This window comes from Haemaphysalis longicornis, unplaced genomic scaffold (assembly GCF_048455015.1).
Source record: "Haemaphysalis longicornis isolate Haplotype H1 unplaced genomic scaffold, Haemaphysalis longicornis Haplotype H1 scaffold_1, whole genome shotgun sequence".
NCBI lineage: Eukaryota > Metazoa > Arthropoda > Arachnida > Ixodida > Ixodidae > Haemaphysalis > Haemaphysalis longicornis.
In genome coordinates, this window is record NW_027526203.1 from 341,055,757 (window position 1) to 341,068,570 (window position 12,814).

The 12,814-nt window shown below is 50.3% G+C and overlaps 1 protein-coding gene across 1 annotated transcript in view; it reads right to left on the minus strand.

The window, feature by feature from the left end:
* Positions 1-4,618, minus strand: part of LOC144153020 (visual pigment-like receptor peropsin) — a 452,246-nt gene extending 447,628 nt beyond the window's left edge. Inside the window, exon 1 of the mRNA XM_077684656.1 lies at positions 4,264-4,618. Within this exon, the coding sequence (XP_077540782.1) occupies positions 4,264-4,342 (79 nt within the window). The 5' untranslated portion in view covers positions 4,343-4,618. The remainder of the gene's footprint in view (positions 1-4,263) is intronic.
* Positions 4,619-12,814: the final 8,196 nt, after the last annotated feature.

The following is a 12,814-nucleotide window of genomic DNA, read 5'->3' on the forward strand; positions in this document are numbered from 1 at the left end:
GTCTGCGTACGCTATTGTAAAACTCTCTATTGTACGCGGTTAAACATGACACCAGTATATGCGCTGTGGCAGTTCAGGTATTGCCCGTTGGTACAAGTGCGTTGGCGAAAGGAACCCCTGATCATATTATACAAAAAAAAAAGCACAAGCTAAGAACAGCGTCACAAAAAACAGAAAATAATAAAGCACAGGCCGAATTGCCCACTACCTACTCACTATATACTTCAGGTCGCTCGCCGAGGGCTTTGGAAAGCTGGTTAAACGCTTTGTTGACTGCTGACCATACGAATGGCCGAGAATATCATTACTCTTTGTTTCCGGTAAATGAGCATGACGCATAAAGTTTTACTGGACGCATGCTGTGCGGTTGGGAATGAGGGATGAATGCGCTCTAGCAAAAATAACCGGAGAAAAATTCTACTCGAGACAACTTTCAGCAGTAAGCTTCGAGAGCAGTAGTTTGCTATTTGATACGCGTGGCGTCCTCTGGATGCCAGCTTCGAAAGCTCGGCACATGCTCTGGTATTCACACGCCAGAGAGCACAGCTTGCCATTAGTTGGGATCAGTTGAGCGACGCCGCGCATTTCTTTTAGTTGCGCATTTCAACACCATTGCAGACCTGAGCCGGAAGAGAGTTGCGGATCAATCGTTTCGCAACTGACAAGGTCCACCTTGCTTGCTGCGTTTGAGAGGTCTGGCTCGTCGTTATCGATAAGAGCAGTCTGCGGGTAAGCAGCCATGCTATAATGCATGCGTATTCATAATCGGAGTGTAAAGTTAAAGGCAAGACTGGGCTTGGTTTTTCTCCCCTTTAAATACAAATGAAACTTTAGAAAATGAAGGGATACGTTTTGCGCGACTCATGCAGCGGAAAAGAAAAAAATTTTGCTTGGCGGCGCCGCGAGGTTGAAAGGCGCAACAAAATAAATACGAGGCGTCGCTCCATTGAGAAGGAATTCGATTTTGCAGTGGGTCATATTATCAAGTGCCTTAAGAAACCCGCGCATGTGAGTCTGAATCCGGCAACGCATAACGCTAAAGGTCAAAGTCACTAATAACATATAGTGCAACCTCTATACAACACCAGCTTTCTGAATCCCAAGCGAATGCTTATGTCGTTTATGAAGTTTTACCGGCTCATTTTTGAACGTTTTTCGCGTGGTCCCCAGATTACCCGAAATTGCCGCTATACACATAACAGCAACAGACAAAGTCACGGGTAACATATAGTACAACATGTTCAATACCAACTGTCTGAATCTCAAGCTAATGCTTATGTTGTTTAGGAAGTTTTACCGGCTTATTTTGAATGTTTTTCTGGTGGTCTCCACATAACCCGAAATCTTGTGTGCGAAAGACCGAAATACACCATCACGTGAACTAAAGATGCTACTGCGAACTTCCGAGCTCTATCAAACTGTCAGTTCCAGAGGTTACACTTGCATAGCAACTTAAATTTAAGGTAATTTAGAGAGGGCAAACCTATGCCATCATCCCCCATCTTCCCTCGCCCTGCCGGAGAGTTTCCGTGTTACCGCCACGTGTCCGGATATTCGTTTACGTGGTGTTTGGCTATACAACGGATAAGGGGCATTTAAGATTCTTTCCTAAACCACCCTTGATTGTAAAACAAGCCAACCATTATGTAAAGTTAGAGCTAAATGACATTATACACGCACAGGTAAAAATTTTAGTCAGACTTCTTTTGTATCAAAATATTAATACTTCTTAATAAGCTTGTGCCTCAAAAACGTTTGCTGTACCTGAGCAAAATGTTTTTGTTAGCTTAAGAAAAAGCATGGCTAGTATCTCCTTGGTTTTCTGCAAATGTTGTCGATAGGCGATAGTCTCCTGCCACGCCTGCCACGTAACTTCCTCTCTGCTCCCAGCTCCCGCCTCTCACTCTCTTACCCTACCCTCTCGCGCCTCGCATGATGAGTTCAATAAAAGTTTGTTCAATTTCTCCGCCTTCCCACTGCTCTCCTGCTATCGCTTGAAACAGTGAGCATCTTTTACTTTACCTTTTGCTTTTTTTCTGCTCGGAACAGCACAAGCTCAAGCTCTGTTTTTTGTGTGTTTGCTTTCGTCTCGCCTCTCTGCGCCACCATTTTAAACGCGTTTTTTATTTCTTATTGGGGAAACCAGCCAACCGTGTATTATTAATTCATGGACGGTGGTACTCTATGTACAAACGTTTTGTCTCAAGTATGCCCGGGTTTTCCTTTGCGCTAGACAATCCCGTACGATCGTTGCAAGCAGTTTTATAGTTCAAAACGGCCCTGCCTATAGAAATACTTTGCGGTCAAGTATTCTCTCACTTTGGCCGGGCGGCTGAATCAAGTCACAGGCAAACCAAAATTTTCGCGTGTACGCAATCCAGGATAGACTATCGTCCTAAAAAGATAAGTGTGTTCTGCGATACATCCGTGAAGCAGGCAAGGAGTCTTTTTCCCTCTCACACTCCGTCGTCACCTAGACCCTGCACTACGCATGTGGTGCAGGCTGCGCTCTCTCTTTCCCACCTCAGTCTCTGCCTAAGCCAAGAAAGGCCCGAGATGTCACCGCTTCTAAGGCCCGTGCTATTAGGTGTCTGGATCTTTAAGCTGCGAGCCTGTCAGCTTTTATCCCCACTACTCCAGGGATGGGGAACAGAGAGTACGCCCACACGAGGTGCTACGTGTTTCAGGGAGTCTCACAGGAGGGTCAGTTATAGGCGCGGGAAAGATGTAGTACATAATAGGGGGTTGAAGTAAGTTCCGGTCGTCTGGAGTCTGCGACAAAGGCGGGCGTCATGAGCATTTAGAAACGGGGGAGGTGGGGGAGTGTGGCATAGAATTTCTGTGTAGCAAGGAAAAACGGGTCGTACGAAAGGGAGTACGGCTAATATTGTTTTTGTTTTCTATATAACCTGCCTTGTGGTTACTCTTCAGTTTTACAACAGGTTTGCATTGCCACGGCGGCTGCGTGGGCTCAAATGTGATCGAATTTTCATACAGTTTCAACTTGCAACAATGGTTGAAGGTTCCTATGCGTTTTTACAATAATTGGGATCTTCAACGTCAGTTCAAATTTCATACTGATGGGTGTTTCAGTTTTCAGTCCCCCTCAGAAAACTAACCGCACCTGCCGGTAATGGTAATAAACGACCCTCGGCAGCGAAACGAATTTCACCAATCTTTCCGGCAGGCAGTTTTCAACTAAACATGACCGTGAAGTTTTCGTAAGCAAAGAAGCCACAACCACTACAAATCAATGCATGTGGTTGGTTCATCTTTTCTTGTAAGACTACCTGAACACGTTTCAGAGAAACGTAAGGGCAGAGATTTCGAGCAGAGAAGTGAAATGAGAGAGATCTTTCTTCACCCCCCTCCCTCCCCAGACATACCCACGCATGCGTTATGCACGCACGTTTGCTGTCATCTCGGGTTGATCCTGGACTCCTTGATCTTTGCATTCTTAAGTTTTCACACCTAGGTGGAATGCTTCACTAGAAGGAGAGCAGTTTAAGTGCTTGGACAGCGAGGGATGGCGAACAGCTTTATGAGGGTGAGCGAGAATAAAGGACCGCAAGAGAGGAGGAAACAAGAAACAAGCGCTACTTAAACTACCTTCTTTAAACTGTTTTTTAGCCTAATGTTTTATGTATCGCATTTATATGACGATATTAATCTGGCGGTTGTGAAGCGAGATAACTTCTGCCGTGTTATAAATTTTGACCAGAGTACTTACCAGCACATTTTGTGCAGCGAAGAGAACATATGCAGCTAAATCGAACATCCATTTTTCAGTGCAGTTTGCACAGTGCCGCACAAATTATTTTACGCCATACACTGAGCACCTCTTGGCCCCGCTCAAAGCTGTTCATTTCATTAGGTGCCCCCCCCCCCCCCCCCCCCTGGTTTTGAAATGTCACCGAAGCTTTGCAACACTGTGGCGTTCCATGGTCACAGTGCGAAGCTAACTGCAAAGCTACGAGCCCGCCAATGCCGAAAGAGGCGTTCAAGCCTTGGGACAAGTTGCAAATGTTCCCAAATTTGATGCGCTTGCCTTTCTGGGTCGCATCAGTTTTGTTGCCAATTGCAACCTGTCAAGCAAATCCCCCCCAATGCAAGGCAACCATGATTTCCTGTGACTATCAGGATCGCATGTTAGCGTTAATGACACGGCGAAAAGAACAGGAAATTCACGACAAAAAGCAAGAGGAAAAGAGCTTACTGAGTCTGCAGTCTAGATAACAGTCGTGAAACGAGAGAAGTACTCACCAATTGCCACAAGGTAGCTGCCAACAAAGACGTCAGGTCGTCCGTCCAGGTCACCAAAGGTGTCAGTCGTGTTGTTCATGCTGCTCAAACTTTTGTCGGCTTTTTTCTCGAGAAGGAAGTTCGTTTCAACTGTTGCGCCGCTGGAGTTGGAAAATGTGGCCCGGAGAGACGCAATTCTAAACTAACATCACACAGACACACGCGCTCGAGGTTGAATGATACCCTGTTTCCGCCGTAGTGCAGCTCGCAAGCAGCGTCTGCAAGCCGACAAGGAGCGGCACTCGGATAGCGGAGCACGTCTAGTGTCGCGACCGGAGCGCGGCAGCGTGTGAGTGCGGGCAGCCGAAGCGCCCCGAAGGAGGCACGCGGAGGAGAGGGAGGCGCTCCCGCGTGTCCGTTGGAGAATCCGCCGTCGGGCGGAGAGGCGGCGTTGAGGAGAAGGAGAGTGACAACAGGTCCGGCGCCACCTGCCGCCCGTGGCTGCTGCATTATCCAACCACGAGTTGAAAACACCTAGCGCTGCTAGCGCGGCTGCAGTGGGCCCACTGGAGAGCCCTTCTCGCCGCGCCCGTTTCTAATGTTGCCCCGTATTAGGCCGCTTTGCCCAGTATTGAGGCCTTGCAGGCAAGGGCAGCAGAGCGAGTCAACTGCAGCTAGGTTCCACACCGGATAGGATTTTCCCGTACGACACTTCCGCTACGCGGTCTCGCATCTTTGAAGATCATTTGGGCCCGGCATAGCATACTAAGCGTAATATTCGAAAGCTTTCTAACCTGAAACTAGCCCGGCGTAAAGTTTCCTCCTTGGCTGGGATTATGGGAATTACACCCTTTGTCAAAATTTTCTCGGCCCATCGCAAGCCTTCTCGACCACAAAAAATTCAAATAATCAGCTTTACCTTTAAGTATGACAAAAGTATTTTATGAAAGTAAGAAACAAAGCTGCTTTCTCAAAATTTCCGGCATAAAACGTTTAAGCCTCGCTCCGCACGTAAGCTTGTACACTGAATTTTCTTCGGCCTGCGCACTTCCGGCTTGGCCTAGAAAATTTTGACCTAGGTTAATACATACCCGTTTTCCCAATCCCGTTCTTGATTGGTTTTGCGGGCTATTGTTCAAGAACGATTGGGAACTGCCACATACCACGGGAAAATTGTTTCCCGTTAGGGCAGATTCTGGGAAAGATGTATCTTACAGCATGAAAAGTGAGTGGCCACCCGCTACGGTGCTAAGCATGATTGATTGATTGTAGGGTTTAACGCGCCGACGCAACGCAGGGAATGAGGCGCACCGTAGTGGAGGGCTCCGGGTTAATTTTGACCACCTTGGGATCTTTAACGTGCGCCGAAATCTCGTACATACGGGACGTTTTTGCTTTTCACCTCCATCAGAAAACATGCCGCCGCGGCCGAGAAGCGAACCCGCGTCCTCATGCTGAACAGCACAACGCCTTAGCCATCGCGGCGGGTGCTGCTAAGCATGATGACGCCCCTTCGACCCTCGCCTGTAACGCATAGCTGCATTGCTCATGGGAAAAAAAAACGGGCTGGGACGCCATCCCGACCCTGTGAAAGTACGTCGCCAACGAAGCTGTTGCAAAACCAGCATGCCTGCTGATGGTGATGTGCAATGCTTTATTACTTTTGACTTGTGGTGGTGCAAGGCGCCTTTTTCCAAGACCAAATCCAGACATGATCTCTATCGTGTGGTTAGTAGATTGGGGTCGTCGTAGCATAACATATAAGAAGTATTGAGCAGTGGGAGGTCGCGTTGCTCAGCTCTTTCCGAGATACAAGCTGCTGTCATCCAACTGGCAGAGAACGCCGCCAGGGACCACGGGTTCCTGACCGCCGTCTGATGGGACGAAGATACCGGACATTTCCGCATGGTGCATTCGTCTTAAAAGGGCTAGCAATAAACTCTGTTCTCTCTCTTCTCTCTCTCTCTCTCTCTCGCTCTCTCTCTCTCTCTCTCTCTCGCTTTGGAAGCCATCGACAGGACCGCCCTGCACTCGTTAAGACGTCGTCTAAAATATTTTTAAGCTACGTGGATGACTTTTTTGTGGTCTAAGGCGTGAAGACGCGCCAGTACTTTTGCAACACATGAACTCCATCCAGCCAACGATCTAGTTCACGATGGAAGAGGAGGCTGCCGGCCGCATCGCTTTTCTCTATGGTGAAGTACAGCGCAAAAATACCTGCTTTGTGAGAGAGAGAGAGAAAAAAAAAATATATATATATATATATATATATATATATATATATAGAGAGAGAGAGAGAGAGAGAGAGAGAGAATCATTTTATTATTTTATTTACGGCTCGGTCAGGGGGAAGGGGTGGCGGGGTCCCAGAGGGCCTCCGCAACCTGTTGGGCCCTGGAGACGAGGGTGGTCTGGGTCTCCCGGGTAGAGCTCCGCAGGGCCTGCTCCCAGTGGGTGGTTGCGGAGAAAAGAGAGAAAGGGAATGCAGACAGTCGCAGAGGAAGTGTAGTTGAGTGTCACGGGTTCCGTTGTGTGGGAAGAGTGAGGAGGGGAAGTGGAAGGCCCGAACGAGATCAGAACATCCCTGGAGCTGGGGAGGCCGTGGTTGGGCTCGGACGAAGGGCCTGTTCGGGTAGTCATAGCTCGACCTTCTCGGTTGGCCACCTCGTTGGCGCCTATTCTTCTATAGCCGGCACCCACAAGACCACGGGTCTGGGAGGTGGATTGCGGTATAGAATTTGGAGGGCAATTTTGGATATCCTGCCAGCTAGGAAATTTCTGATTGCGGCTTGCGCGTCTGACAGGATGGTGTATGCGCAGGGGTCTTGGGCTAGTTCGACGCAAATAGCCGCCTCCCCCGCCGTTGTGGCTGAGCTTGTCAGGAGAGTGAGGGAATACTGAGGTGTGCTATGCTCGGGGAGCGCTACTATAGAGAACGAGGCTCGGGAGGGGTAGCTAGCAGCGTCAACGTAGTGGGTATAAAGTGAGGGGGGTGCACGCGTTGCAGGTTCGCTGCGCGGGCAGCGTGTATAGCCGCGTGTAGTGTGGGGTGGGAGTTGCGAGGTAGTGGCTTGGTTCGTGGGAGTTTGCGAAGTTGTCGGAGGTTGATGTCAGAGGACGGCGGGAGGATAGGGGTTGAGATGGAGAGGCGAGCGAGTATGGAGCGCCGAGTGTGGGGGCGGGCTAGTCGGTCGATTTTGGCCGTGCCGTGGGCTTTTAATAAGTTTAGGCGTGGTGTTATCTACGCCAAGCAGAAGAAGGCGGTCGGTAGGGGCATTGGGTGGGAGCAAAACCGGAGCCCTTTAGTCTTCGCGGAGAAGGCAGTCTAATTTGGTTTTGTCGGTTACGGTGAGCCTAACGTATGGGAGGTGGTACCTGAACCTGCTGATTAAGAAGGCATGGAGCAGCCGAAGCCGCTCGGGCTCCGTCAGGCCATGGTGCTGAGATGTAATGCGTCTGAGAGGTCGTATGGTCCGAAGTGTATGTGAGCGTAGTTGTTGAAAGGTGAGCGAATTTCCGCTGTTAGCTTGTATCGTGACGCCAAGTATTCCTATAAAGAGGACGATACGCACTCGGGTATTGTCAATGCAGACGGCGATGGGGGGCGCAGTGGGTGGGCGTGAACTGGTGGGATTTCGGACGAGAAGTTCTGATTTGTGTGGGCAACATGATAGGCCGACTGTGCGGGCGAGCGTACTCACAGTTTCTGCTTCTTGATTGATTGGGGGGAGGGGGGGGGGTTAACGCGCAGACGCTACACACGCGATGAGGTGCGCCGTAGTGGAGAGCTCCGGATTAATGTTGACACCTGGGCGTGGCAGTTACAACTCTGAATATGGACGGACGGATCAAAAAATTATGAGCCATTGTACAGAATTGATCCCGCCGGCACTTTCCGAATGCCGTGTGGCCTGGAAAAGCGCGATGAAGCAGTTGTTCACCGCATTCGCCTCAATCGCTTTTACGAGCCACTACATGCACAAGACGCGCCGAGTTGCCTTTCCTCACTGTCACGTATGCAGTTTTCGTGATGACATAGCACATGTACTGTGTGTGTCTTTGTTATGACACCCCGCGGCTAACCTTGAAGACAACATTGGGACTGCGTGCTGAAGCACCACTGAAGCTTTGCGGCGCCATTGGTCCATGGCACTCAACTGCCGCGGCAACACGGAGTACACGGGCCTTGGTGTCATTTCTCCGTGACTCCGGCCTGAACGAAACCCTGTGAACGTTTGCCTTAACTTTACTTGTGTGCTGTGTGCGTGATCCTGCGTCTGTCAGTTCGTGTGCTTATTTGCGCTTGTAGTGTCTGTATGAGTTTTTGTGTCTTCGCTTCCTTTCACTTTCGCACCTCTCATGTTCATGTGGAGTAGCAAGCCAAGCTCGCTGCCAGGCTGACTTCTCTTCATCATTGTTTTTCCTTCTTGACACCTGGGGATCTTTAACGTGCACCCAAATCCCGAAGAAGCAGGCGTTTTCGCTTCTCGCCTCCATCAGAAAAGCGGCCGCCGCGGCTGGAAATCGAACCCGCGTCCTTGGGCTCAGCAGCACGACGTCATAGCCACTGAGCCGCCGCGGCGGGTCCGTTTCTGCTCCTTGCTGCAGCGTCTCTTCGATCTGAGCGTCACTGCAACGGGTCATCCAGAAAGTGATGTCTTCGGCGTATACGGAATTGTGCAATGGTAAAGAGAAGTGGGCATAACCGAACCCTGGGGAGTGCCGACGTGTGATAGGGGAAAGAGATCTGAGATAAGGGGCCCTATGCGAAGGGTTGCTGTACGGTTACTTAAAAGGAGGCGACATAGTAGTAAGCACGGGATCCCAGGTTGAGGGAATTGATTGATTGATTGATTGTAGGGTTTAACGCGCCGACGCAACGCAGGCGATGAGGCGCGCCGTAGTGGAGGGCTCCGGATTAATTTTGACCACCTGGGGATCTTTAACGTGCGCCGAAATCTCGTACACACGGGCGTTTTTGCTTTTCGCCTCCATCAGAAAAGCGGCCGCCGCGGCCGGGAATCGAACCCGCGACCTCGTGCTCAGCAGCGCAACGCCTTAGCCACTGAGCCACCGCGGCGGGTGGGTTGAGGGAATTTAAAGACAGTAGGATGGCTTCGTGAGAGACGTTATCGAACGCTTTGTGCAAGCCAAGGGCAAGCATAGCCGCACTTTCGCTGTTGGAGGTGAAAAGCAGAAGGCCATTATTTAGTTGAAGGTTGTGGGCCAAGGAATGAGGCATACCAAGGAATGAGGCACACTGCGGTTGCGTGAAAGAACTCTTTACTTACATCTTCCACGCTGTCACCCGTCCGGCTACACACAGACACCAGCACCAGAAACACTTTGCGTCGCGACCCCCAGTCCCCGCGCGCGGTTCTTCACCACCACCGCCCGCTCCCACACGTCCACTAGCGCCATCTCTCCGGCGCCGGCGTCTCCAAGTCTTGCGGCCCGGCGGCCGCACGGTAGGCGAGGAGGGCGAGGGAAGGGAGCTCGCGGCGAGGGGCTCCGGGCAACACCCTCTAGGCCAGAAGGTGTCGTGCCAAGGAGCTCCCCACAAGGTGGATGTCCTGAGTGAAGAGGCCTGGACGGAATCCGGTGAGGTTGTGTGGGAGAAGGTCATGATTTTCTAGGTAGGTTGTGAGGCGGGTTGTGATAATGTTCAATGAGTTTTCCTAGACGCGATGTGAGGGATATCAGACGGAGGTGTTTGATTTTGACGAGTCCATTGTGCTTGGGTATGAGGGAGATGTCAGCGTGGCGCGAGGAAGTGGGAAGGGTGTCGAATTGCCAGTGGTGGTTGAACTGGTTCAAGATGGTGTCGAGGTTGCATGCGCATAGGTTACGTAGGAGTTTATTAGTCATGGTATCTGCTCCAGGGGCTGTTTGTCGCCGAACTTGTGTGATGCCATGTTCGATCTCTGCCATGGTGATGGCGATGTCGAGGGCGGTGTTAGGCAAGCCCGTGTGTGTATCCGTCAGGGTTGAGGTGGTAGTGAGGGGATGTATTGGGACCGGTGTTCGGAGAGCAGTTTGGCTGCGGTTCCAGGGTACGTGTGGTTAAGGGAATGAATGCGGGATTATGCGTATTCTTTGGCAGTGCCGGGGTCGAGTAAATGTCGTAATAGCGCCCACGTGCGTTTCATAGAGAGCCCACCGGCATATCGCTGCATATTTAGTACCAGTGAGCTCGCGTGAGTGCTGCTGCGTGTTCTTGCATTTGCGTCTGGAGGGGTTGGAGATTGCGGTGCAGAACACGTCTGTGTTTGCGGGTGCGCCACCCAAGTTCGATGCTACGATTTGCTTCCAAGAGGTGTGTCATTCGGGCGTCGGCAGGGGCAGGAGGTAATTCGGGGTTGACGGCGGTGTCATCGGGAACCTTGACGCAGGTTATTGTTGTGAACCAGAATTTTAAGTCCTATTTCGAAGAGGTTTCTGCAGATAACAGTGCGGCACCGTCGGCGCGAAACGCGTTCCAGTCCGTAACGTAGTGAGGATTGTAGGGGATGGTAGGCGATGAGAAAGCTGAAGTGAGGTTTGAGTGACGTAGTGGTCGCTTCTCAGGTTGTTTGGGCTGGTTAGGCAGGTAGTGTGTGTGGGAAACGGCGGGTGAGTGATAGGTGTGGGGTGGTGTCTCGTTGGGCGCTGTTGCCGCTGCGGGTGGGAATGTGGGGCTGGATTTTGAGGGTGACGCGGAGGGATTGGACTGCTTCCCAAAGTAGGCGGCCTTTGCGGGTGGTGTGGGCGTATCCCTAGGCAAGGCGTGGGGCATTAAAGTCACCTGGTATGAGGAGGAGGTTTTTGTCGGCGGCGTCGTAGGCTACTTTAAAGGGGGGATGGAAGTTGTGGGAGTGTTGTTTGGGTGCGCTATAAATGTTCAGGATAAAAGAGAGAGAGGAGGAGTGTAGCAGGGAAGGGACGGTAAAGTCATTGCGAGGAAAAAGGCATAGGAGTGAGCCAGGAGAAATAGTGTGGTGGAGTTGCTGAGGTATGGAGAGAGAAATAGAAGGGGGATGGTGTGGAAGAGGGCGAAAGGGCCAAAGAGAAGAGAATGCGAGGGGAGGGACTAAAGAAGGGAAAGGGATGACATTTGGTGACTGCAATGGATATGTGAGGAGATAGAGCGGGAGCAGAGGATGGTGAGTAGCGGAGTGGACGAAAAACACTAGGAGGGAGAAATAGGAAAGCGGAGGCAGCGGAGAAGAAGAGGGATAGGAAGGGATGAGCGGAGCAAGATCAAATTGTGAGGGGTAGGGGAAGTAGAGACGAATGAAGATAGAATGGGAGGCAAAAGTAGGATTGAACGCATGCAGGTAGCGGAAGAAGATAAGGGTGTCGGAGGAGGAGTGGATAATTAGATAAGAAGCGTAAGAGGTGGAGGATCAAAGGGAAAAGGAAGAAAGGAGGAGGAGAGTTTAATAGCAGATAGGAAGAGAGGGGGAAAGCATGAGAGGCCAGATAGGACGCGGGGTGTCATGTGGCAGGGGGGAAATAAACATTATGGACTCTCAACGTCATTCGCAGCGAAGCCCGCAGATACGCAGCCAATTTTAACTACCTTTTTCTAAACTAGGCTCTATTAATGCCAGATTTAGTTCTATAATCTTTATGACAAGCTTCTGTCATCATCATCATCATCATCATCATAATCAGCCTATCTACGGCCACTGCAGGGCAAAGGCCTCTACCATGGATCTCCAATTAGCCCGGTCCAGTGCAAACTGCGACAAATTGATCCCCGCAAACTTTTTGATCTCATCTGCCCATCTAACTTTCTGCCACAACCCTGCCACGCTTGCCTTCTCTAGGCATTCCACTCTGTTACCTTTAATGTCGAACACTTATCTTGCCTTCGCATTACATGCCCTGCCCACACCCATGTCTTCTTCTGAATTTGTTCTAATGTGTCCTTAACACGCATTTGTTCCCTGACCCACACCGCTGTCTTCTTGTCACTTAATGTTACACCTATCATCTTCCGTTCCATTTCTCGCTGAGTTGTCCTCAAGTTAAGTGGAACCCTCTTAGTGAGCCTCCAAGTTTCTGCCCGTTATGTAAGCACCGGTAAGATGCAGCAGTTGTACACTTTCTTCTTCAGGGAAACTGGTAGTCTACCATTCATTACCTGATAATGCCTGCCGAATGCACTCCATCCCATTTTTATCGTTATAATAATCTCTGCGTCATGGTTGGGATGCGGATGCACTACTTGGCCTAAGTATATATATTCTCTTCCTATTTCCACTGTCTCGTCACGTATCTCAAACCGCTTTGCTCTCCCGAGTTATTAAGCATTACTTTAGTTTTCTGCGTATTAATTTTCAGGCCGACGATTCTACTTGCCTGTCCAGTGCGGTAATCATGCTTTGCAATTCGTCCGCCGAGTTACTTAGCAAGACAACGTCATCAGTAAATCTGAGGTTACTGAGGTATTTTCTATTAACCCTTACGCTCGCCTCTTCCGGATCCAGTGTTCTGGATACTTCTTGTAAACGTGCTGGGAATAACATTGGAGAGATTGTGTTTCCTTGAAGGACAACCTTCATTATAGGTATTTTACTGCTCTCCT